The 27115-nt window shown below is 47.2% G+C and overlaps 1 protein-coding gene across 50 annotated transcripts in view; it reads left to right on the forward strand.

The window, feature by feature from the left end:
• Positions 1 to 23829, forward strand: part of nek3 (NIMA related kinase 3) — a 43707-nt gene extending 19878 nt beyond the window's left edge. Inside the window, exons 9-17 of one of the 50 annotated variants that reach the window (XM_052468777.1) lie at positions 793 to 993; positions 5581 to 5680; positions 9958 to 10146; positions 11966 to 12076; positions 18441 to 18558; positions 20668 to 21935; positions 22016 to 22155; positions 22296 to 22351; positions 22744 to 23829. In XM_052468777.1, coding sequence (XP_052324737.1) covers positions 793 to 993; positions 5581 to 5680; positions 9958 to 10146; positions 11966 to 12076; positions 18441 to 18558; positions 20668 to 20734 — 786 coding nt within the window. In that variant the 3' untranslated portion in view covers positions 20735 to 21935; positions 22016 to 22155; positions 22296 to 22351; positions 22744 to 23829. Of the gene's footprint in view, positions 1 to 792; positions 994 to 5580; positions 5681 to 9957; positions 10147 to 11965; positions 12077 to 18440; positions 18559 to 20667; positions 21936 to 22015; positions 22156 to 22295; positions 22352 to 22603 lie in introns of all 50 variants that reach the window. The other 49 variants (XM_052468789.1, XM_052468801.1, XM_052468807.1 and 46 more) reach the window with 49 other exon arrangements.
• Positions 23830 to 27115: the final 3286 nt, after the last annotated feature.

Consider the following 27115-nt stretch of genomic DNA (forward strand, 5'->3'; position numbering starts at 1 on the left):
GTCTGCCTGGAGCTAGCCTGTAGCTGTCTGTCTGAAGCCGTAGCCTATAGCTGTCTGTCTGGAGCCGTAGCCTGTAGCTGTCTGGAGCCGGAGCCGTAGCCTGTAGCTGTCTGTCTGGAGCCGTAGCCTGTAGCTGTCTGGAGCCGGAGCTGTAGCCTGTAGCTGGCTGTCTGGAGCCGTAGCCTGTAGCTGTCTGGAGCCGTAGCTGTCTGTCTGGAGCCGTAGCCTGTAGCTGTCTGTCTGGAGCCGTAGCCTGTAGCTGTCTGTCTGGAGCCGTAGCCTGTAGCTGTCTGTCTGGAGCCGTAGCCTGTAGCTGTCTGTCTGGAGCCGTAGCCTGTAGCTGTCTGTCTGGAGCCGTAGCCTGTAGCTGTCTGGAGCCGGAGCCTGTAGCTCTCTGTCTGAAGCCGTAGCCTATAGCTTTCTGTCTGGAGCCGTAGCCTGTAGCTGTCTGGAGCCGGAGCCGTAGCCTGTAGCTGTCTGTCTGGAGCCGTAGCCTGTAGCTGTCTGGAGCCGGAGCTGTAGCCTGTAGCTGGCTGTCTGGAGCCGTAGCCTGTAGCTGTCTGGAGCCGTAGCCTGTAGCTGTCTGGAGCCGTAGCCTGTAGCTGTCTGTCTGGAGCCGTAGCCTGTAGCTGTCTGTCTGGAGCCGTAGCCTGTAGCTGTCTGTCTGGAGCCATAGCCTGTAGCTGTCTGGAGCCGTAGCCTGTAGCTGTCTGTCTGGAGCCGTAGCCTGTAGCTGTCTGTCTTGTGTTTCCAGGAGTCCTCCTAAACCTCTGTTCTCCCTCCCCGTCTCAGTTTCAGGCTCCTAGTTGGAAGAGTCTGATAATGAAGGTGTGCCGTGGTTCCTACCCTCCTCTTCCCCAACACCTGCCCTATGAGCTGCACTACCTGGTCAAACAGATGTTCAAGACCAACCCCAAAGACCGTCCGTCCCTCCACACCATCCTCACGTCTCACCGCGTAGCCGGTCTCCTGCACCGACACCTGCCCAACAAGGTACTGCATGTCAGCCCAGTTCAGAACCACATCCCCTACTCACCAGACACCACCCCCTACCCCCTACCCACCAAACACCAACCCCTACCCACCAAACACCACCCCCTACCCAGGAGACACCACCCCCTACCCAGGAGACACCACCCCCTACCCAGGAGACACCACCCCCTACCCAGGAGACACCACCCCCTACCCAGGAGACACCACCCCCTACCCAGGAGACACCACTCCCTACCCAGGAGACACCATCCCCTTCCCACGAGACACCATACCTACCCACGAGACACTACCCATGAGACACCACCCCCTACCCACGAGACACCAACCCTACCCACGAGACACTACCCACGAGACACTACCCACTACCCACGAGACACCACCCCCTACCCAGGAGACACCGCCCCCTACCCAGGAGACACTGCCCCCTACCCAGGAGACACCGCCCCCTACCCAGGAGACACCACCCCCTACCCAGGAGACACCACCCCCTACCCAGGAGACACCACCCCCACCCAGGAGACACCACCCCCACCCAGGAGACACCACCCCCTACCCAGGAGACACCACCCCCTACCCAGGAGACACCATCCCCTACCCCTTGAGACACCATCCACTACCCACGAGACACCATCCCTTACCCACGAGACACCATCCCCTACCCACGAGACACCATCCCCTACCCACGAGACACCATCCCCTACCCACGAGACACTACCCACGAGACACTACCCACGAGACACCACCCCCTACCCACGAGACACCATCCCCTACCCAGGAGACACCATCCCCTACCCAGGAGACACCATCCCCTACCCAGGAGACACCATCCCCTACCCAGGAGACACCACCCCTACCCAGGAGACACCACCCCTACCCAGGAGACACCACCCCTACCCAGGAGACACCACCCACTACCCAGGAGACACCACCCCCTACCCAGGAGACACCACCCCCTACCAGAGCATGTGAGGTGGAGTTGAGGGGTCGGAAATCCCGCTCATCGCTCGTGGAGTGTTGCTTCTATCCATTCATTAAAATCAGAATTTAACCAAAAACGAAGCTACTTTTTTTTGTGGCTACCTAGACCTACCATTTGGGTTTTGAAGTATTGAAACCAAACCATATGATTTGGTGATTTTGAAAATTATTTTAATTAACATGAGACATGTGAATGGAAGAAGTGCTCGTCATTTCAAACAAGGAGCCGAAGAAGCAACAAAAATGAACGATTTAGGCTATGCTATTTCAATTATTTCGAGGCTATATAGCCTACAAAAGAAAAACATTGTGAAGAATTCGCGAGTGCGCGACACTGGCGGCTGGCAGGGAGTCGGACATTAAGCGCACAGCATTTAAACAACATTTTGTTGTATTAAATCATTATAGTCTATATATAGGCTGTGACTGAAATTAAGCCAAAAAAAATACCTTGTTAGGCTGAGTGCCTTTTGAATTCATTTTTAGAAACACCAATTTCACCAGAGTCTGTGGCTTCAGGCTCACGGGATGGTGGCTGGAGAGCAGGACAGCGGAGGAGAATATCCTCTCCTCACTTACAGAGCCACTTGGGAATGATAAACACCCTTTTGACCACTCTTGCCAGGCTGTTTTCAATTTTATTTGATCTATAATTTCTTTCTATAGGTAGGCCTAAATGTTTTTAGGTAAAATACCCCGATCAAAAATCGAAAGCTCCTAAATGTTGCACTGTTGTATAGATAATAGAACACAAATTATCGAACGGTTTAAGAGGTCTAATTGTTTTGTTTATAAATACTTTGCTACAATGACACACACTTTAGTTATCTACCCACCTCGTTCCTCTCTTTCAGCATGTGCACGTAGTAAGTACACCATCACGCTTTGGGGATAACGTGTCTTTTCAGATTCCACAATGATTCTTTAGTAGTGGACATTACATCACCGCACTCCCTCTCTTTAGTAGTGGACATTACATCACCGCATTCCCTCTCTTTAGTAGTGGACATTACATCACCGCATTCCCTCTCTTTAGTAGTGGACATTACATCACCGCACTCCCTCTCTTTAGTAGTGGACATTACATCACCGCACTCCCTCTCTTTAGTAGTGGACATTACATCACCGCACTCCCTCTCTTTAGTAGTGGACATTACATCACCGCACTCCCTCTCTTTAGTAGTGGACATTACATCACCGCACTCCCTCTCTTTAGTAGTGGACATTACATCACCGCACTCCCTCTCTTTAGTAGTGGACATTACATCACCGCACTCCCTCTCTTTAGTTGTGGACATTACATCACCGCACTCCCTCTCTTTAGTTGTGGACATTACATCACCGCATTCCCTCTCTTTAGTAGTGGACATTACATCACCGCACTCCCTCTCTTTAGTTGTGGACATTACATCACCGCACTCCCTCTCTTTAGTTGTGGACATTACATCACCGCACTCCCTCTCTTTAGTAGTGGACATTACATCACCGCACTCCCTCTCTTTAGTTGTGGACATTACATCACCGCATTCCCTCTCTTTAGTAGTGGACATTACATCACCGCACTCCCTCTCTTTAGTTGTGGACATTACATCACCGCACTCCCTCTCTTTAGTAGTGGACATTACATCACCGCACTCCCTCTCTTGATCTTTGTAGGACACCTTGATTTTGTGTTAAAATTTTTTTTTTATATATTTTTGTTTGTAATTTACACCCCTTTTTCTCCCCAAATTAGATTAATTATTTTCTCAGCGCTTCAACTCTCCGACGGGAGGCGAAGTTGGAGTCGTGCGTCCTCCGAAACATGACCCGCCAAACCGCGCATGACTCCACCTTCGATTCCCATCGGGGCGTTGAAGCGCCGATCCACCAGGAGTCGCAAGAGCGCGCGACGAGCCAAGTAAAGCCCCCCTCCCCCCCCCCGGACAAGCCCTCCCCTAAAACTCCCGATCACGGCCGGTTGTGACACTTGCGGTCGGAGGCCGAACAGTTACCTTACCAGGATGCTCTCGATGGTGCAGGACTTTTTTTAAAGATCTGGGGACTCATGCCAAATATTTTATCAGTCTCCTGAGGGGGGAAAGGTGTTGTCGTGCCCTCTTCCCGACTGTCTTGGTGTGTTTGGACCATGATAGTTTGTTGGTGATGTCGATGTTAATGGGGGCCTGTAAGGCCCTCCATTTCTTATATCTTATAGTCCACGATTAGCTCCTTTGTCTTGCTCACATTGAGAGAGAAGTTGTTGTCCTGGCACCACATGGCCTGACCTCTGACCTCTTCCCTATATACTCTCATCATTGTCGGTGATCAGGCAACTGTTGTGCTTTCAGTCAACTTAATTATGGTGTTGGAGTTGTGCTTGGCCACGCAGTTGTGGGTGAACAGGGAGTACAGGAGGGGACTGAGCACGCACCCCTGGGGGGCCCCAGTGTTGAGGATCAGCGTGGTAGATGTGTTGTTACCTACCCTTACCACCTGGGGTGGCCCGTCAGGAAGTCCAGGATCCAGTTGCAGAGGGAGGTGTTTAGTTCCAGAGTTCTTAGCTTAGTGATTAGCTTTGAGGGCGCTATGGTGTTGAACACTGAGCTGTAGTCAATGAATAGCATTCTCACATAGGTGTTCCTTTTGTCCAAGTGTGAAAGGGAAGTGTGGAGTGCAATAGAGATTGCATCATCTGTGGATCTGTTGGGGAGGTATGCGAATTGGATTGGTTCCAGGGTTTCTGGCATGATGGTGTTGATGTGAGACATGACCAGCCTTTCAAAACACTTCATGGCTACAGAAGTGAGTGCTACGGGTTGGTAGTCATTTAGGCAGGTTACCTCAGCATTCTTTGGCACAGGGACTATGGTGGTCTGTTTGAAACATGTTGGTATTACAGACTCCCGACAGGGTGCAGGTTGAAAATGTCAGTGAAAGACACAGTTGGTCCGTGCATGTTTCTGCCTGCCTTTCCTCTGTTTCTGTCTCTCTCTGCTTTGCTCGGTCTCTTTGCTAATAATGCAAGTGTGTGTTCAGTCTTCGGTCTGTTGGGAAGTAGAGTATCCTGGCATATTCACGGCACCACCTTCGGGGTGGATACATCGGTGTCTTTGGGTCGGTCTTGCGAGGCCTTTATGGATTTCCCTTTTCATACATAATGGAATGTGGCCTCTTGAAATGTGGCCCTTGACTGTAGCAAGTCTGTCTGTTAGGCTTACACAACGTTTTAGAAGAACCCTTCTTCTCTGGAGATATGAACGAGCATTTTACTGGTCTGTAGAGGCATGAGGTTTCTGAAGAGCCACTTAAACGTTCAGGCGACCAGAACTGTCAATTAAAATAATCTTGAGCTGCTGCTGTACGCAGGCCAATCTCTCCTGAAAAAAAAATAAAAACATTTTAAAGTTTTTTAAATATCAAGACATTTAGTAGAAATAAAACACATCTAGCTACCATACCATTGAAAAACCACACAGCAGCACATCAATTAGCGACGTTTATTGTTGTCGGGGGGAGGGAATACGTTGTGATGAAATGTAGAATTGACCATTTAAAATCTTCTGTCCGTCTCCGTCCGGTAGCTGGTAGTATGTCTCTGATTCAGCGTGTTGCTTTCTGGATCTGTAGGAGTCGGAGAGGAGAACAGGACGATGGAGGAGAGAGGAGGGGGAGAAGGTGGCCTCACTCCTGGGGCAGAAGACCCTCATCACAGGCTCTACCCTGGAGGGTAGGTAAGGAGACAATTAAGACCCAGTCAGATGTGGTATTAATTTTCGTAGTGAGATTGAACTGCAGGGTCCTGGTGTGAAGAAGAGCAGGTTGAGTAGGAAATATAACAGCATACATAGTACAACCTGTTATTCTTTACATACCAATGCAAATATGGTAATACTTTATTTTACGGTGTGTGTGTGTGTGTGTGTGTGTGTGTGTGTGTGTATATATGCATATATACACAAACTACTATATATTTACAATACATTACACGGTAGAGTGGTAATAGCAGTCATAACCTATGAATTACTGTGTTTCTGTGAGATTCATTTGAATTAAACTAAACATTTTAATCCATCCTGTCTCTCCATGTAGGACTAGTCCTTTAAGCCTCTCATGGTAAAAGTGTCCTTGTGTGAAAAAGTTTTTTTAAATTAATATGCCAGACACACCCCTAGATAGGTACTGAAACAATGCTTGACACACCCCTAGATAGGTACTGAAACGATGCTTCACACACCCCTAGATAGGTACTGAAACGATGCTTGACACACCCCTAGATAGGTACTGAAACAATGCTTGACACACCCCTAGATAGGTACTGAAACAATGCTTGACACACCCCTAGATAGGTACTGAAACAATGCTTGACACACCCCTAGATAGGTACTGAAACAATGCTTGACACACCCCTAGATAGGTACTGAAACAATGCTTGACACACCCCTAGATAGGTACTGAAACAATGCTTGACACACCCCTAGATAGGTACTGAAACAATGCTTGACACACCCCTAGATAGGTACTGAAACAATGCGTGACACACCCCTAGATAGGTACTGAAACAATGCTTGACACACCCCTAGATAGGTACTGAAACAATGCTTGACACACCCCTAGATAGGTACTGAAACAATGCTTGACACACCCCTAGATAGGTACTGAAACAATGCTTGACACACCCCTAGATAGGTACTGAAACAATGCTTGACACACCCCTAGATAGGTACTGAAACAATGCTTGACACACCCCTAGATAGGTACTGAAACAATGCTTGACACACCCCTAGATAGGTACTGAAACAATGCTTGACACACCCCTAGATAGGTACTGAAACAATGCTTGACACACCCCTAGATAGGTACTGAAACAATGCTTGACACACCCCTAGATAGGTACTGAAACAATGCTTGACACACCCCTAGATAGGTACTGAAACAATGCTTGACACACCCCTAGATAGGTACTGAAACAATGCTTGACACACCCCTAGATAGGTACTGAAACAATGCTTGACACACCCCTAGATAGGTACTGAAACAATGCTTGACACACCCCTAGATAGGTACTGAAACAATGCTTGACACACCCCTAGATAGGTACTGAAACAATGCTTGACACACCCCTAGATAGGTACTGAAACAATGCTTGACACACCCCCTAGATAGGTACTGAAACAATGCTTGATAGGTACTGAAACACACACCCCTAGATAGGTACTGAAACAATGCTTGACACACCCCTAGATAGGTACTGAAACAATGCTTGACACACCCCTAGATAGGTACTGAAACAATGCTTGACACACCCCTAGATAGGTACTGAAACAATGCTTGACACACCCCTAGATAGGTACTGAAACAATGCTTGACACACCCCTAGATAGGTACTGAAACAATGCTTGACACACCCCTAGATAGGTACTGAAACAATGCTTGACACACCCCTAGATAGGTACTGAAACAATGCTTGACACACCCCTAGATAGGTACTGAAACAATGCTTGACACACCCCTAGATAGGTACTGAAACAATGCTTGACACACCCCTAGATAGGTACTGAAACAATGCTTGACACCCCCTAGATAGGTACTGAAACAATGCTTGACACACCCCTAGATAGGTACTGAAACAATGCTTGACACACCCCTAGATAGGTACTGAAACAATGCTTGACACACCCCTAGATAGGTACTGAAACAATGCTTGACACACCCCTAGATAGGTACTGAAACAATGCTTGACACACCCCTAGATAGGTACTGAAACAATGCTTGACACACCCCTAGATAGGTACTGAAACAATGCTTGACACACCCCTAGATAGGTACTGAAACAATGCTTGACACACCCCTAGATAGGTACTGAAACAATGCTTGACACACCCCTAGATAGGTACTGAAACAATGCTTGACACACCCCTAGATAGGTACTGAAACAATGCTTGACACACCCCTAGATAGGTGCTGAAACAATGCTTGACACACCCCTAGATAGGTACTGAAACAATGCTTGACACACCCCTAGATAGGTACTGAAACAATGCTTGACACACCCCTAGATAGTAACTGAAACAATGCTTGACACACCCCTAGATAGGTACTGAAACAATGCTTGACACACCCCTAGATAGTAACTGAAACAATGCTTGACACACCCCTAGATAGTAACTGAAACAATGCTTGACACACCCCTAGATAGGCCCTCTCACTGAAACATATGAGAATGTAGTGTGAAAGACAGTCTATATATGCATACAGTCGTGGCCAAAAGTTTTGAGAATGACACAAATATTAATTTTCACAAAGTCTGCTGCCTCAGTTTGTATGATGGCAATTTGCATATACTCCAGAATGTTATGAAGAGTGATCAGATGAATTGCAATTAATTGCAAAGTCCCTCTTTGCCATGCAAATGAACTGAATCCCCCCAAAAAACATTTCCACTGTATTTCAGCCCTGCCACAAAAGGACCAGCTGACATCATGTCAGTGATTCTCTCGTTAACACTGGTGTGAGTGTTGACGAGGACAAGGCTGGAGATCACTCTGTCATGCTGATTTGAGTTCGAACAACAGACTGGAAGCTTCAAAAGGAGGGTGGTGCTTGGAATCATTGTTCTTCATCTGTCAACCATGGTTAACTGCAAGGAAACACGTGCAGTCATCACTGCTTTGCACAAAAAGGGCTTCACAGGCAAGGATATTGCTGCCAGTAAGATTGCACCTAAATCAACCGTTTATCGGATCATCAAGAACTTCAAGGAGAGCGGTTCAATTGTTGTGAGGAAGACTTCAGGGCGCCCAAGAAAGTCCAGCAAGCGCCAGGACCTTCTCCTAAAGTTGATTCAGCTGTGGGATCGGTGTACCACCAGTACAGGGCTTGCTCAGGAATGGCAGCAGGCAGGTGTGAGTGCATTTAAAAAATATATATATATTTTACCTTTATTTAACTAGGCAAGTCAGTTAAGAACAAATTCTTATTTTCAATGACGGCCTAGGAACAGTGGGTTAACTGCCTGTTCAGGGGCAGAACAACAGATTTGTACCTTGTCAGCTCGGGGGTTTGAACTTGTAACCTTCCGGTTACTAGTCCAATTCTCTAACCACTAGGCTACCCTGTCGCATCTGCACACACAGTGAGGCCAAGACTTTTGGAGGATGACCTGCTGCCAAGAAGGGCAGCAAAGAAGCCACTTCTCTCCAGGAAAAACATCAGGGACAGATTGATATTCTGCAAAAGGTACAGAGATTGGACTGCTGAGGACTGGGGTAAAGTCATTTTCTCTGATGAATCCCCTTTCCGATTGTTTGGGGCATCTGGGAAAAAAGCTTGTCAGGAGAAGAAACAGTTTGGTAACGAACAATGCCTTTTCCAACATGATGGAGCACCTTGCCATAAGGAAAAAGTAATAACTAAGTGGCTCGGGGAACAAAACATCTATATTTTGGGTCCATGGCCAGGAAACTCCCCAGACCTTAATCCCATTGAGAACTTGTGGTCAATCCTCAAGAGATGGGTGGACAAACAAAAACCCACAAATTCTGACAAACTCCAAGCATTTATTATGCAAGAATGGGCTGCCATCAGTCAGGATGTGGCCCAGAAGTTAATTGACAGCATGCCAGGGCGGATTGCAGAGGTCTTGAAAAAGAAGGGTCAACACTGCAAATATTTACTCTTTGCATCAACTTCATGAAATTGTCAATAAAAGCCTTTGACACGTATGAAATGCTTGTAATTATACTTCAGTATCCATAGTAACATCTGACAAAAATATCTAAAGACACTGAAGCAGCAAACCTTGTGGAAATTAATATTTGTGTCATTCTCAAAACTTTTGTCCACGAGTGTGTGTGTGTGTGTGTGTGTGTGTGTGTGTGTGTGTGTGTGTGTGTGTGTGTGTGTGTGTGTGTGTGTGTGTGTGTGTGTGTGTGTGTGTGTGTGTGTGTGTGTGTGTGTGTGTATAATATAAGGAAGTTGAACATGTTTGATCATGTCTTCATACAGGTCTGGAGATCTGTGTGGCCCCTGCTGAGGCCCCTGCTGAGGCCCCTGCTGAGAGCAGCACCAGTAGAGAGCATTGTGGCCCTCGTAGACAGTGGGCCCCAGGCCCCTCAGACACAGCTCTACAGGTGTTGGCTAACACAGACCTCCTCTCCTCTGGGAGTCTGGCAACCACAGGCCAGACACATTCAGGTATGCAGATACTCTCACTGAGACAGGCCAGGCACACCCCTAGATAGGTACTGAAACAATGCTTGACACACCCCTATTCAGGTACTGAAACAATGCTTGACATACCCCTAGATAGGTACTGAAACAATGCTTGACACACCCCTATTCAGGTACTGAAACAATGCTTGACATACCCCTAGATAGGTACTGAAACAATGCTTGACACACCCCTAGATAGTAACTGAAACAATGCGTGACACACCCCTAGACAGGTACTGAAACAATGCTTGACACACCCCTAGATAGGTACTGAAACAATGCTTGACACACCCCTAGATAGGTACTGAAACAATGCACACCCCTTGACACACCCACCCCTAGATAGGTACTGAAACAATGGTACTGAAACAATGACACACCCCTAGATAGGTACTGAAACAATGCTTGACACACCCCTAGATAGTAACTGAAACAATGCGTGACACACCCCTAGACAGGTACTGAAACAATGCTTGACACACCCCCCTAGATAGGTACTGAAACAATGCTTGACACACCCCTAGATAGGTACTGAAACAATGCTTGACACACCCCTATTCAGGTACTGAAACAATGCTTGACATACCCCTAGATAGGTACTGAAACAATGCTTGACACACCCCTAGATAGGTACTGAAACCATGCTTGACAAACCCCTAGATAGGTACTGAAACCATGCTTGACACACCCCTAGATAGGTACTGAAACAATGCTTGACACACCCCTAGATAGGTACTGAAACAATGCTTCACACACCCCTAGATAGTTACTGAAACAATGCTTGACACACCCCTAGATAGATACTGAAACAATGCTTGACACACCCCTAGATAGGTACTGAAACAATGCTTGACACACCCCTAGATAGGTACTGAAACAATGCTTGACACACCAATGCTTGACACACCCCTAGATAGGTACTGAAACAATGCATGACACACCCCTAGATAGGTACTGAAACAATGCTTGACACACCCCTAGATAGGTACTGAAACAATGACACACCCCTTGACACACCCCTAGATAGGTACTGAAACAATGCTTGACACATCCCAGATAGGTACTGAAACAATGCTTGACACACCCCCTAGATAGTTACTGAAACAATGCTTGACACACCCCTAGATAGGTACTGAAACAATGCTTGACACACCCCTAGATAGGTACTGAAACAATGCGTGACACACCCCTAGATAGGTACTGAAACAATGCTTGACACACCCCTAGATAGGTACTGAAACAATGCTTCACACACCCCTAGATAGTTACTGAAACAATGCTTGACACACCCCTAGATAGGTACTGAAACAATGCTTGACACACCCCTAGATAGGTACTGAAACAATGCTTGACACACCCCTAGATAGGTACTGAAACAATGCTTGACACACCCTAGATAGGTACTGAAACAATGCTTGACACACCCTAGATAGGTACTGAAACAATGCATGACACACCCCTAGATAGGTACTGAAACAATGCTTGACACACCCCTAGATAGGTACTGAAACAATGCTTGACACACCCCTAGATAGGTACTGAAACAATGCTTGACACACCCCTAGATAGGTACTGAAACGATGCTTGACACACCCCTAGATAGGTACTGAAACGATGCTTGACACACCCCTAGATAGGTACACTCAAACAACGTAGAGTGAACACCCACCGTGTATAATTGCAATAAACATTCGCCTCCCGTCGGAGCCCTCAGATTTCCACTATTCAATCAAATAAAACGTATTAAAAAATATATATATATATATTTTTTAAACTGTCAATATTTCCATTAATTCTGTAGAGAACAGAGAGCGGAAACGATGGGACAGGAGTCCACCAGAGAAGCTACTGAGACTGTTAGAGAAAGCCCAGCTCTCCACCGCTTTCAGAACCTACTCCATACACCGAGAAGGTAGGTCCCGCTTTCAGAACCTACTCCATACACACAGAAGGTAGGTCCCGCTTTCAGAACCTACTCCATACACAGAGAAGGTAGGTCCCGCTTTCCAGAACCTACTCCATACACACAGAAGGTAGGTCCCGGTAGGTCCCGCTTACACACAACCTACTCCATACACACAGAAGGTAGGTCCCGCTTTCAGAACCTACTACACAGAGAAGGTCCAGAACCTACACACAGAAGGTAGGTCCCGCTACTCCATACACAGAACCTTTCAGAACCTACCATACACACAGAAGGTAGGTCCCGCTTTCAGAACCTACTCCATACACAGAGAAGATAGGTCCCGCTTTCCAGAACCTACTCCATACACACAGAAGGTAGGTCCCGCTTTCAGAACCTACTCCATACACACAGAAGGTAGGTCCCCTACTCCATACACACAGAAGGTAGGTCCCGCTTTCAGAACCTACTCCATACACACAGAAGGTAGGTCCCGCTTTCAGAACCTACTCCATACACACAGAAGGTAGGTCCCGCTTTCAGAACCTACTCCATACACACAGAAGGTAGGTCCCGCTTTCAGAACCTACTCCATACACACAGAAGGTAGGTCCCGCTTTCAGAACCTACTCCATACACACAGAAGGTAGGTCCCACTTAGAGGGGAATCTTTCTAGAAAATTATAATTGACTTGTCTACCACATGGTTGGTCATGCGTGCTGTGAAACCTTATTTCTGATTGACAGGAATTGTAATAGATGATTGATGTATGACTTCCCAAGTGATGTAGATCTCTCAACAACCTTGATAGTGATAGACGCAGTTACGCCTCTTCCATTTGCTTCAATCTCTACTGTTATGACTTACTGTAACGTTCTACCACAGCTATTTAAAAGCTATGATACACTACATGACCAAAAATATGTGGACACCTGCTCGTTGAAAATCTCATTTCAAAATCATGGGCATTGACATGGAGTTGGTCCCCCCTTTGCTGCTATAACAGCCTCCACTCTTCTGGGAAGGCTTTCCACTAGATGTTGGAACATTGCTGCTATAACAGCCTCCAGTCTTCTGGGAAAGCTTTCCACTAGATGTAGGAACATTGCTGCTATAACAGCCTCCACTCTTCTGGGAAGGCTTTCCACTAGATGTTGGAACATTGCTGCTATAACAGCCTCCACTCTTCTGGGAAGGCTTTCCACTAGATGTAGGAACATTGCTGCTATAACAGCCTCCACTCTTCTGGGAAGGCTTTCCACTAGATGTAGGAACATTGCTGCTATAACAGCCTCCACTCTTCTGGGAAGGCTTTCCACTAGATGTTGGAACATTGCTGCTATAACAGCCTCCACTCTTCTGGGAAGGCTTTCCACTAGATGTAGGAACATTGCTGCTATAACAGCCTCCACTCTTCTGGGAAGGCTTTCCACTAGATGTAGGAACATTGCTGCTATAACAGCCTCCACTCTTCTGGGAAGGCTTCCACTAGATGTTGGAACATTGCTGCTATAACAGCCTCCACTCTTCTGGGAAGGCTTTCCACTAGATGTTTGAACATTGCTGCTATAACAGCCTCCACTCTTCTGGGAAGGCTTTCCACTAGATGTTGGAACATTGCTGCTATAACAGCCTCCACTCTTCTGGGAAGGCTTTTCACTAGATGTAGGAACATTGCTGCTATAACAGCCTCCACTCTTCTGGGAAGGCTTTCCACTAGATGTTGGAACATTGCTGCTATAACAGCCTCCACTCTTCTGGGAAGGCTTTCCACTAGATGTTGGAACATTGCTGCTATAACAGATGTTGGAACCTCCACTCTTCTGGGAAGGCTTTCCACTAGATGTTTGAACATTGCTGCTATAACAGCCTCCACTCTTCTGGGAAGGCCTTCCACTAGATGTTTGAACATTGCTGCTATAACAGCCTCCACTCTTCTGGGAAGGCTTTCCACTAGATGTTGGAACATTGCTGCTATAACAGCCTCCACTCTTCTGGGAAGGCTTTCCACTAGATGTTGGAACATTGCTGTCGGGACTTGTTTCTATTCAGCCGCAAGAGCATTAGTGAGGTCGGGCAGTGATGTTGGGCGATTAGGCCTGGCTCGCAGTCGGCGATCCAATTCATCCCAAATGTGTTCGATGGGGTGGAGGTCAGGGCTTTGTGCAGGCCAGTCAAGTTGTTCCACACCGATCTCGACAAACCATTTCAATATGGACCTCGCTTTGTGCACATTGTCATGCTGAAACAGGAAAGGGACCAAACTATTGCCACAAAGTTGGAAGCACAGTTTTCATGATTTTGCAGGAGTTTCATATTATTAGTTCAGTGCAAGACGACCCACCTCTCCCGCCAAATTCAAAAACCAAGGCAGCACTGAAGATGAGAGATTCATTTTCGCATGGCTAGCAGCTAGCAAGTCTTTTATTTTATTTTTAATTTCAGGAGGATGCAAATTGTCATCAGCAAAGAAAAATCTTGGCAGGCTTTATGTGATGGTTTGCCCAACAAAGACACAATAATTTCAAAGATAAATTGACCTTTGGCCTTTGTCTGCCAGAACTATTGACTGGTGTGTTACTCAAGATGGTTGAAAATGTCAAGGAGCTGCAAACTGTAGCTTTAAAAAAAAAAAAAAAATTGTTTTAGTTGAACTGTTTCGTGTGGCTCTTGATGAGCGCGGATGTGATTGACGGTTGTTGTAAGATACTGTGACTCAGAGCAGGTAGGTGAGGAGGTAGGTGAGGAGGTAGGTGAGGAGGTAGATGAGGAGGTAGGTGAGGAGGTGGTTGGAGGTAGGTGAGGAGGTAGGTGAGGAAAAGGTGAGATCATTTGAGGAGGTAGGTGAGGAGGTAGGTGAGGAGGTAGGTGAGTGTAGAGGTGGCAGGGTAGCCTAGTGGTTAGAGTGTAGAGGTGGCAGGGTAGCCTAGTGGTTAGAGTGTAGAGGTGGCAGGGTAGCCTAGTGGTTAGAGTGTAGAGGTGGCAGGGTAGCCTAGTGGTTAGAGCGTAGAGGTGGCATGGTAGCCTAGTGGTTCGAGCGTAGAGGCGGCAGGGTAGCCTAGTGGTTAGAGCGTAGAGGCGGCAGGGTAGCCTAGTGGTTAGAGCGTAGAGGCGGCAGGGTAGCCTAGTGGTGGTTAGGGTAGCCTAGTGGTTAGAGCGTAGGGCGGCAGGGTAGCCTAGTGGTTAGAGTGTAGAGGTGGCAGGGTAGCCTAGTGGTTAGAGTGTAGAGGAGGCAGGTAGCCTAGTGGTTAGAGCGTAGAGGCGGCAGGGTAGCCTAGTGGTTAGAGTGTAGAGGCGGCAGGGTAGCCTAGTGGTTAGAGCGTAGAGGCGGCAGGGTAGCCTAGTGGTTAGAGCGTAGAGGCGGCAGGGTAGCCTAGTGGTTAGAGCGTAGAGGCGGCAGGGTAGCCTAGTGGTTAGAGTGTAGAGGCGGCAGGGTAGCCTAGTGGTTAGAGTGTAGAGGTGGCAGGGTAGCCTAGTGGTTAGAGTGTAGAGGCGGCAGGGTAGCCTAGTGGTTAGAGTGTAGAGGCGGCAGGGTAGCCTAGTGGTTAGAGTGTAGAGGCGGCAGGGTAGCCTAGTGGTTAGAGTGTAGAGGCGGCAGGGTAGCCTAGTGGTTAGAGTGTAGAGGCGGCAGGGTAGCCTAGTGGTTAGAGCGTTGGACTAGTAACTGAAAGGTTGCAAGTTCGAATCTCCGAGCTGACAAGGTACAAATCCGTCGTTCTGCCCATGAACAGACAGTTAACCCACTGTTCCTAGGCCGTAGCTGGCACACAGATCGTCTGTCCATAACTGGCACACAGTATGTCTGTCCGTAACTGGCACACAGATCGTCTCTCCAAAGCTGACACACAGATCCCTGTCCATGACTGGCACACAGATCGTCTCTCCAAAGCTGACACACAGATCCCTGTCCATGGCTGGCACACAGATCGCCTGTCCGTAGCTGGCACACAGATCGTCTGTCCGTAGCTGGCACACAGATCGTCTGTCCGTAGCTGGCACACAGATCGTCTGTCCGTAGCTGGCACACAGATCGTCTGTCCGTAGCTGGCACACAGATCGTCTGTCCGTAGCCGGCACACAGAAGAAATGGTGGGGTAAATTGGTACCCCTGGTCTAGAATGTAATTTGGTCTACCACTGCTCTTTAAAGCTACAGTATGATGATGATGATGATGATGATGATGAGAGTTGTGCTGCTATATCAACTACCCTGACCCTGTGGTAGCCAAGTGGTTAAGAGCGTTGGGCCAGTAACCCGAAAGGTTTCTGGTTTGAACCCCCGAGCCGACTAGATGAACAATCTGTCGATGTGCCCTTGAGCAAGGCACTTAACCCTAATTGCTCCTGTAGGTTGCTCTGCTAAATGACAAAAAAAATGGCATGATATGATCAATAACGATTGACACATGACGAGCCTTCGTGTGTTTGGTTTGATGCACGTTAACTTTGGTTAGTTCACCTGGAGTCATGTCTTCCTGCAGTGTAGTCTAGTACACCATGACGCCACATTCCCTATGGTGCCCAGAGTGTTTGGTTAGTTCACATGGAGTCATGTCTTCCTGAAGTGTAGTCTAGTACACCATGATGCCACATTCCCTATGGTGCCCAGAGTGTTTGGTTAGTTCACATGGAGTCATGTCTTCCTGCAGTGTAGTCTAGTACACCATGATGCCACATTCCCTATGGTGCCCAGAGTGTTTGGTTAGTTCACATGGAGTCATGTCTTCCTGCAGTGTAGTCTAGTACACCATGATGCCACATTCCCTATGGTGCCCAGAGTGTTTGGTTAGTTCACATGGAGTCATGTCTTCCTGCAGTGTAGTCTAGTACACCATGATGCCACATTCCCTATGGTGCCCAGAGTGTTTGGTTAGTTCACATGGAGTCATGTCTTCCTGCAGTGTAGTCTAGTACACCATGATGCCACATTCCCTATGGTGCCCAGAGTGTTTGGTTAGTTCACATGGAGTCATGTCTTCCTGCAGTGTAGTCTAGTACACCATGATGCCACATTCCCTATGGTGCCCAGAGTGTTTGGTTAGTTCACATGGAGTCATGTCTTCCTGCAGTGTAGTCTAGTACACCATGATGCCACATTCCCTATGGTTGCCCAGAGTGTTTGGTTAGTTCACATGGAGTCATGTCTTCCTGCAGTGTAGTCTAGTACACCATGATGCCACATTCCCTATGGTGCCCAGAGTGTTTGGTTAGTTCACATGGAGTCATGTCTTCCTGCAGTGTAGTCTAGTACACCGTGATGCCACATTCCCTATGGTGCCCAGAGTGTTTGGTTAGTTCACATGGAGTCATGTCTTCCTGCAGTGTAGTCTAGTACACCATGACGCCACATTCCCTATGGTGCCCAGAGTGTTTGGTTAGTTCACATGGAGTCATGTCTTCCTGCAGTGTAGTCTAGTACACCATGACGCCACATTCCCTATGGTGCCCAGAGTGTTTGGTTAGTTCACATGGAGTCATGTCTTCCTGCAGTGTAGTCTAGTACACCATGATGCCACATTCCCTATGGTGCCCAGAGTGTTTGGTTTCCTGCAATATTTTTCAATGGTTTTTTTTTTTTAGGGGGATTGAGCATTCCAGGATATAATATACACTGAGTATACAAAACATTAAGATCACCTGCTCTTTCCAGGACATAGACTGACCAGGTGAATCCAGGTGAAAGCTACGATCTCTTATTGATGTCACTTGTTAAATCCACTTCAATCAGTGTAGATTAATGGGAGGAGACGGGTTAATAAAGGATTTTTAAGCCTTGAGACAATTGAGACATGGATTGTGTCTGTGTGCCATTCAGAGGGTGAACGGGCAAGACAAAATATTGCCTTTAAACAGGGTATGGTAGAAGGTGCACCGGTTTGTGTCAAGAACTGCAACGCTGCCGGGTTTTTCACACTCAACAGTTTCCCTGTGTGTATCAAGAATGATTCACCACCCAAAGGACATCCAGACAACCTGACACAACTGTGTCAGGAGTCAACATGGGCCAGCAGCCCTGTGGAACGCTTTCAACACCTTGTAGAGTCAACATGGACCAGCATCCCTGTGGAACGCTTTCAACACCTTGTGGAGTCAACATGGACCAGCATCCCTGAGGAACTTTTCAACACCTTGTGGAGTCCCATGACCCAACGAATTGAGGCTGTTCTGGGGGGAAAAGGCAGTTCAACTCAATATTAAGGTGTTCCTAATGTTTTGTATACTCAGTGTACATGTACACTCATCCTGATTTAGGACTAGGCACTAATTTATCGGGTCCAAAGTAGGGCCCTAGAATGTAGGGAACGGGGCCTTGTCCCACACTACATAGGGTAAAGGGTCCGATTTGAAACGTGTCCCTCTTCCCCCCCCCCAGGTGAAGACCCTCTGGTAGGCCCCCTGTCCCGGGGAGGAAGGGACGACACAGACGGACCGACAGCTGGACAGACAGAGGATGAAGAACGGCTGCAACCACGGTCTGACGACGAGGATACGTAAGACCTCCTGGAAGCCCATTGGCCAGACCAGACATATTGTGTATTCCACCAAATGGAACCCTATTCCCTATATAGTGCACTACTTTAGACCAGAGTCCTATGGAACCCTATTCCCTATATAGTGCACTACTTTAGACCAGAGCCCTATGGAACCCTATTCCCTATATAGTGCACTACTTTAGACCAGAGCCCTATAGAACCCTATTCCCTATATAGTGCACTACTTTAGACCAGAGCCCTATGGAACCCTATTCCCTATATAGTGCACTACTTTAGACCAGAGCCCTATGGAACCCTATTCCCTATATATAGTGCACTACTTTTGACCAGGGCCCTATGGGCCTGTACACTATGAAGGGAATAGGGTCTACTTTGGGACAGACACAGAGAGTAGAAAGTAGTATAACCATTAGACCATTAACCATAACAAGCTAAAAGGCAGTAAATGCTAATTTGGTCAAAAAATTAGTTAATGTCATTTTTGGCTACATTTTAAATACATGCTTAATCATGTGGACAAGTATCATGCCTCTATTGTGTTTTGGAGAAAATGGGGGTCATGTTACTGTGAAACCAAGGTAAATAAAATAATTTATTGTCCTCAGTTCCACACTGGGGCGGCAGCGTAGCCTAGTGGTTAGAGTGTTGGACTAGTAACTGAAAGGGTGCAAGTTCGAATCCCCGAGCTGACAAGGTACAAATCTGTCGTTCTGCCCCTGAACAGGCAGTTAACACACTGTTCCTAGGCCGTCATTGAAAATATTAATTTGTTCTTAACTGACTTGCCTAGTTAAATAAAGGTAATTTAAAAAATTGGTAGGGCAGTATTGGTAGGGCAGTATTGGTAGGGCAGTATTGGTAGGGCAGTATTGGTAGGGCAGTATTGGTAGGGCAGTATTGGTAGGGCAGTATTGGTAGGGCAGTATTGGTAGGGCAGTATTGGTAGGGGCAGTATTGGTAGGGGCAGTATTGGTAGGGCAGTATTGGTAGGGCAGTATTGGTAGGGCAGTATTGGTAAGGGCAGTATTGGTAGGGCAGTATTGGTAGGGCAGTATTGGTAGGGCAGTATTGGTAAGGGCAGTATTGGTAAGGGCAGTATTGGTAAGGGCAGTATTGGTAAGGGCAGTATTGGTAGGGCAGTATTGGTAGGGCAGTATTGGTAGGGCAGTATTGGTAGGGCAGTATTGGTCAGGGCAGTATTGGTAAGGGAAGTATTGGTAAGGGCAGTATTGGTAGGGCAGTATTGGTAGGGCAGTATTGGTAGGGCAGTATTGGTAGGGCAGTATTGGTAGGGCAGTATTGGTAGGGCAGTATTGGTAGGGCAGTATTGGTAGGGCAGTATTGGTAGGGCAGTATTGGTAAGGGCAGTATTGGTAAGTCAGTATTGGTAAGGCAGTATTGGTAGGTCAGTATTGGTAGGTCAGTATTGGTAGGGCAGTATTGGTAGGGCAGTATTGGTAGGTCAGTATTGGTAGGTCAGTATTGGTAGGTCAGTATTGGTAGGGCAGTATTGGTAGGGCAGTTTTGGTAGGTCAGTATTGGTAGGGCAGTATTGGTAGGTCAGTATTGGTAGGGCAGTATTGGTAGGGCAGTATTGGTAGGTCAGTATTGGTAGGGCAGTATTGGTAGGGCAGTATTGGTAGGGCAGTATTGGTAAGGGCAGTATTGGTAAGGGCAGTATTGGTAAGGGCAGTATTGGTAGGGCAGTATTGGTAAGGGCAGTATTGGTAGGGCAGTATTGGTAGGGGCAGTATTGGTAGGGGCAGTATTGGTAGGGGCAGTATTGGTAGGGCAGTATTGGTAGGGCAGTATTGGTAGGTCAGTATTGGTCCCTCTGATGCATTGAATGAGGTAAATAATATGCTTCAGTCATATTGACCAGTCCATACACATCCATTCTGTGAACATTATTTCTCTAATTTAGGCATGTATGTATCAGAGTAGGAGTGATGATTTTTAGGATGAGTTGTGTCCTTTTTAAATAACAATGAATATGATTGCATGGACAGGGGGGTAGGGGGGTGGGGGGTAGGGGGGTGGGGGTCCATGGGGAGCTTGATACATACAGTGCCCTGTTTTCTAACAGTCCCCATGTCCTATTCTCAGAGACTTTGAAGAGGACTGTCCCTGTGACTGGATGGAGGAACTAGAGCAGATGTCTATGGACCACTGATACCTAGCGGTCTGCCTACCTAGCGGTCTGCCTACCTAGCGGTCTGCCTAGCTAGCGGTCTGTCTAGTAGCTAGCGGGCTGTCACAATACAGGCTGTCACAATACAGGCTGCCACAATACAGGCTGCCACAATACAGGCTGCCACAATACACGCTGCCACAATACACGCTGCCACAATATAGGCTGCCACAATACAGGCTGTCACAATACAGGCTGTCACAATACAGGCTGTCACAATACAGGCTGCCACAATACAGGCTGCCACAATACAGGCTGTCACAATACAGGCTGCCACAATACAGGCTGCCACAATACAGGCTGCCACAATACAGGCTGCCACAATACACGCTGCCACAATACAGGCTGCCACAATACAGGCTGTCACAATACAGGCTGTCACAATACAGGCTGTCACAATACAGGCTGCCACAATACACGCTGCCACAATACACGCTGCCACAAAACACACAGATTGCATTCCATCTTATCTATTACATCTGAATGACTAAATGACACGCAATTACAATGTACGCTGCCACAAAACACACAGATTGCATTCCATCTTATCTATTACATCTGAATGACTAAATGACACGCAATTACAATGTACGCTGCCACAATACAGGCTGACTAAATGACAGCACTTTAATACGAGTCAACAAACTTCCCGTTATCTTTTTATTTTCCTGTTTTCGGGATGTTCATTTGATTTCCATAAAGATCATACACATTACAATGGAGGCCTTCGGCATTCACTCCTTTCCAGAGCGGCCTACAATCAATCAGTCTGTTCAACGACGGTACATCAACTAGCGCAATCACTGTACAGGAGAATCCTTCAAAACACCCAGCTGTCTGCAAAATCAATACTAGTAAGTGGAAAGGCAAAGATAAGTACATATCAACATGTGTGATTCATTCAGGAAAGCCCTTTTTTATTACGGTGATTGTCAGATTATCAGTTTTGTCTGTCATTCGTTGTGCCATGTAGGCTGAATAATGAATAGCTGCATGGAATTTACAGTGCAGTTCTGTTCTGAACTTTACTCCTTCCTGATCACGAGGGTCACATTCACTAGTGCACACAGCACTGAAACGTTTTTACAACTGAAAACAAGTGTTGTTTTTTTATGGGACAAGTTCAGTCAGTCCCTCTCTGTTTCAGCCCTTCAGTTAGTCCCTCTCTGTTTCAGCCCTTCAGGTAGTCCCTCTCTGTTTCAGCCCTTCAGTTAGTCCCTCTCTGTTTCAGCCCTTCAGTTAGTCCCTGTTTCAGCCCTTCAGTTAGTCCCTCTCTGTTTCAGCCCTTCAGTTAGTCCCTCCCTGTTTCAGCCCTTCAGTTAGTCCCTCCCTGTTTCAGCCCTTCAGTTAGTCCCTCCCTGTTTCAGCCCTTCAGTTAGTCCCTCTCTGTTTCAGCCCTTCAGGTAGTCCCTCTCTGTTTCAGCCCTTCAGTTAGTCCCTCCCTGTTTCAGCCCTTCAGTTAGTCCCTCCCTGTTTCAGCCCTTCAGTTAGTCCCTCCCTGTTTCAGCCCTTCAGTTAGTCCCTCCCTGTTTCAGCCCTTCAGTTAGTCCCTCCCTGTTTCAGCCCTTCAGTTAGTCCCTCTCTGTTTCAGCCCTTCAGGTAGTCCCTCTCTGTTTCAGCCCTTCAGTTAGTCCCTCTCTGTTTCAGCCCTTCAGTTAGTCCCTCCCTGTTTCAGCCCTTCAGTTAGTCCCTCCCTGTTTCAGCCCTTCAGTTAGTCCCTCCCTGTTTCAGCCCTTCAGTTAGTCCCTCTCTGTTTCAGCCCTTCAGTTAGTCCCTCTCTGTTTCAGCCCTTCAGTTAGTCCCTCCCTGTTTCAGCCCTTCAGTTAGTCCCTCCCTGTTTCAGCCCTTCAGTTAGTCCCTCCCTGTTTCAGCCCTTCAGTTAGTCCCTCCCTGTTTCAGCCCTTCAGTTAGTCCCTCCCTGTTTCAGCCCTTCAGTTAGTCCCTCCCTGTTTCAGCCCTTCAGGTAGTCCCTCTCTGTTTCAGCCCTTCAGGTAGTCCCTCCCTGTTTCAGCCCTTCAGGTAGTCCCTCCCTGTTTCAGCCCTTCAGTTAGTCCCTCTCTGTTTCAGCCCTTCAGTTTAGTCCCTCTCTGTTTCAGCCCTTCAGTTGGTCCCTCTCTGTTTCAGCCCTTCAGTTAGTCCCTCCCTGTTTCAGCCCTTCAGTTAGTCCCTCTCTGTTTCAGCCCTTCAGTTAGTCCCTCTCTGTTTCAGCCCTTCAGTTAGTCCCTCTCTGTTTCAGCCCTTCAGTTAGTCCCTCTCTGTTTCAGCCCTTCAGTTAGTCCCTCCCTGTTTCAGCCCTTCAGTTAGTCCCTCTCTGTTTCAGCCCTTCAGTTAGTCCCTCTCTGTTTCAGCCCTTCAGTTGGTCCCTCTCTGTTTCAGCCCTTCAGTTAGTCCCTCCCTGTTTCAGCCCTTCAGTTAGTCCCTCCCTGTTTCAGCCCTTCAGTTAGTCCCTTCCTGTTTCAGCCCTTCAGTTAGTCCCTTCCTGTTTCAGCCCTTCAGTTAGTCCCTTCCTGTTTCAGCCCTTCAGTTAGTCCCTTCCTGTTTTAGCCCTTCAGTTAGTCCCTCTCTGTTTCAGACCATTTTTTCTGTTTGGTACCTGGTGAATATGACTCCGGTGAGATGAGGGGTGGACCTATGAGGGATGGATAGCAGTATTCCTTCATCACTAATTCCCATACTATACACTGAGCAGTACTACATACCACTCCTGGGATACCCCTCACGTGTACTGTTTACATATATGTTGCACTGCTTATGTTTTGAAATCGTGGATATGAATTACTTCAATGGGAACCAGTCATGTTTTTTGACTGTATGATGAACAACTTTGTGACACTGTTCATATTTTAACTATATGTCTTTTGTTAGAAAGTATTCCACTGAGGAAAATGTACATTTAAAAAATGTTTTGAAATGTGTTGAAGAGTAATGGTGATAACAGGTGAAAGAGCTTTACCTAATTGAGTGATCTCCGCTTAGCTTTTTAGATTCATCAGAGCTGTTTTTGTCTTTAATATTTAAATAAATGGTAACTTAACAATGTATGATTTGTTTCAGAAAATAAAAACCGTTGTGATGTCTCTCGTTTGAATCTATACTACCTCAGCCCGAGTGTCAGTTTGCGATCATTCCAGCTTGTTGCCACGCCGACTAGTCTTGCCTTGACAACCTTTTTCTACTGTTAAGTCCTTTTAAAAAAATCAAAAATAAATTAAGTAGGAAACTGAACGTGAAGGCAGTCTTCACAGGGGGCCTTTTGTTTATGAACACACAGACCGAAATAAGTTAGCGGTGCGCGCTAAATAGCGTTTCAATCGGTTACGTCACTTGCTCTGAGACCTTGAAGTAGTAGTTCCCCTTGCTCTGCAAGGGCCGCGGCTTTTGTGGAGCGATGGGTAACGATGCTTCGTGGGTGACTGTTGTTGATGTGTGCAGAAGGTCCCTGGTTCGCGCCCGGGTATGGGCGAGGGGACGGTTTAAAATTATACTGTCATGGGAGACATTGGAAATGTATTCAATGAGATTCAATGAGATTCCAGAAATCTTTTTAAATCTTAAATGAGATCTAACTCAATGGTAATACAACTAGTAGTCACCACCAAGTAGTCACCACCAAGACGTTTAGTTATAACTATCACGTCTATTTCCTGTGGGCATATCAATGTGGTTTAGTGGTCCTCTGTAGCTCAGCTGGTACAGCATGGAGGTTGTAACGCCAGGGTAGTGGGTTTGATTCCCACTACCCTGGGGCGGCAGCGTAGCCTAGTGGTTAGAGCGTTGGACTAGTAAGGTTTTTGCTCGCCTGAGGTAGAGTATCTCATGATAAGCTGTGGACCACACTATTTACAAAAATAGTTTATTTTTCATAGCTGTCTATAAACCACAGCAGACCGATGCTGGCACTCAACGAGCTGTATACGGCCATAAGCAAACAGGAAACCGCTCATCCAGAGGCGGCGCTCCTAGTGGCCGGGGACTTTAATGCAGGGAAACTCATCCGTTTGGCCTCATTTCTATCAGCATGTTAAATGTGCAACCAGAGGGAAAAATACTCTAGACCACCTTTACTCCACACACAGAGACACATGCAAAGCTCTCCTTCGCCATCCATTTGGCAAATCTGACCATTTTATCCTCCTGATTCCTGCTTACAAGAAAAAACTGGAGGAAGTACCAGTGACCCGATCCATTAAAAAGTCATATGAAGCAGATGCTAAGCTACAGGACTGTTTATCTATCACAGACTGGGACATGTTCTGGGATTCTTCCGATGGCATTGAGGAGTACACCACATCAGTCACTGGCTTTATCAATAAGTGCATTGATGACTGGGTTAGGGTTAGACTGGGTTGTTGTTAGGGCTAGACTGGGTTACTGTTAGGGCTGGACTGGGCTAGACTGGGTTACTGTTAGGGCTGGACTGGGTTACTGTTAGGGCTGGACTGGGTTACTGTTAGGGTTAGACTGGGTTACTGTTAGGGCTAGACTGGGTTACTGTTAGGGTTAGACTGGGTTACTGTTAGGGCTAGACTGGGTTACTGTTAGGGTTAGACTGGGTTACTGTTAGGGCTAGACTGGGTTACTGTTAGGGTTAGACTGGGTTACTGTTAGGGTTAGACTGGGTTACTGTTAGGGCTAGACTGGGTTACTGTTAGGGCTAGACTGGGTTAGACTGGGTTACTGTTAGGGCTGGACTGGGTTGTTGTTAGGGCTGGACTGGATTACTGTTAGGGTTAGACTGGGTTACTGTTAGGGCTAGACTGGGTAAGACTGGTTTGTTGTTAGGGCTGGACTGGGTTGTTGTTAGGGCTAGACTGGGTTAGACTGGGTTACTGTTAGGGTTAGACTGGGTTACTGTTAGGGTTAGACTGGGTTACTGTTAGGGCTAGACTGGGTTAGACTGGGTTACTTTTAGGGTTAGACTGGGTTACTGTTAGGGTTAGACTGGGTTACTGTTAGGGCTAGACTGGGTTACTGTTAGGGCTAGACTGGGTTACTGTTAGGGCTAGACTGTGCTAGACTGGGTTACTGTTAGGGCTGGACTGGGTTACTGTTAGGGCTAGACTGGGTTGTTGTTAGGGCTGGACTGGGTTACAGTTAGGGTTAGACTGGGTTGTTGTTAGGGCTGGACTGGGTTGTTGTTAGGGCTAGACTGGGTTAGACTGGGTTAATGTTAGGGCTAGACTGGGCTAGACTGTGTTACTGTTAGGGTTAGACTGGGTTACTGTTAGGGCTAGACTAGGTTAGACTGGGTTACTCTTAGGGCTAGAATGGGTTAGACTGGGTTGTTGTTAGTGCTGGACTGGGTTGTTGTTAGGGCTAGACTGGGATGTTGTTAGGGCTAGACTGGGTTAGACTGGGTTACTGTTAGGGCTAGACTGGGTTAAACTGGGATGTTGTTAGGGCTAGACTGGGTTACTGTTAGGGCTAGACTGGGTTACTGTTAGGGTTAGACTGGGTTAGACTGGGTTGTTGTTAGGGCTAGACTGGGTTACTGTTAGGGTTAGACTGGGTTACTCTTAGGGCTAGAATGGGTTAGACTGGGTTGTTGTTAGTGCTGGACTGGGTTGTTGTTAGGGCTAGACTGGGATGTTGTTAGGGCTAGACTGGGTTAGACTGGGTTACTGTTAGGGCTAGACTGGGTTAAACTGGGGTGTTGTTAGGGCTAGACTGGGTTACTGTTAGGGCTAGACTGGGTTACTGTTAGGGCTAGACTGGGTTACTGTTAGGGCTAGACTGGGTTACTGTTAGGGTTAGACTGGGTTAGACTGGGTTGTTGTTAGGGCTAGACTGGGTTACTGTTAGGGTTAGACTGGGTTACTGTTAGGGCTAGACTGGGTTACTGTTAGGGCTAGACTGGGTTACTGTTAGGGCTATACTGGGTTAGACTGGGTTGTTGTTAGGGCTGGACTGGGTTGTTGTTAGGGCTAGACTGGGTTAGACTGGGTTACTGTTAGGGCTAGACTGGGTTACTGTTAGGGTTAGACTGGGTTACTGTTAGGGTTAGACTGGGTTACTGTTAGGGCTAGACTGGGTTACTGTTAGGGTTAGACTGGGTTACTGTTAGGGCTAGAATGGGTTAGACTGGGTTGTTGTTAGGGCTGGACTGGGTTGTTGTTAGGGCTAGACTGGGATGTTGTTAGGGCTAGACAGGGTTAGACTGGGTTACTGTTAGGGCTAGACTGGGTTACTGTTAGGGTGAGACTGGGTTACTGTTAGGGCTAGACTGGGTTACTGTTAGGGTTAGACTGGGTTACTGTTAGGGCTAGACTGGGTTACTGTTAGGGCTAGACTGGGTTAGACTGGGTTACTGTTAGGGCTGGACTGGGTTACTGTTAGGGCTGGACTGGGTTACTGTTAGGGCTA

This window comes from Oncorhynchus keta, chromosome 18 (genome assembly GCF_023373465.1).
Source record: "Oncorhynchus keta strain PuntledgeMale-10-30-2019 chromosome 18, Oket_V2, whole genome shotgun sequence".
In the NCBI taxonomy this organism is placed as follows: Eukaryota; Metazoa; Chordata; class Actinopteri; order Salmoniformes; family Salmonidae; genus Oncorhynchus; species Oncorhynchus keta.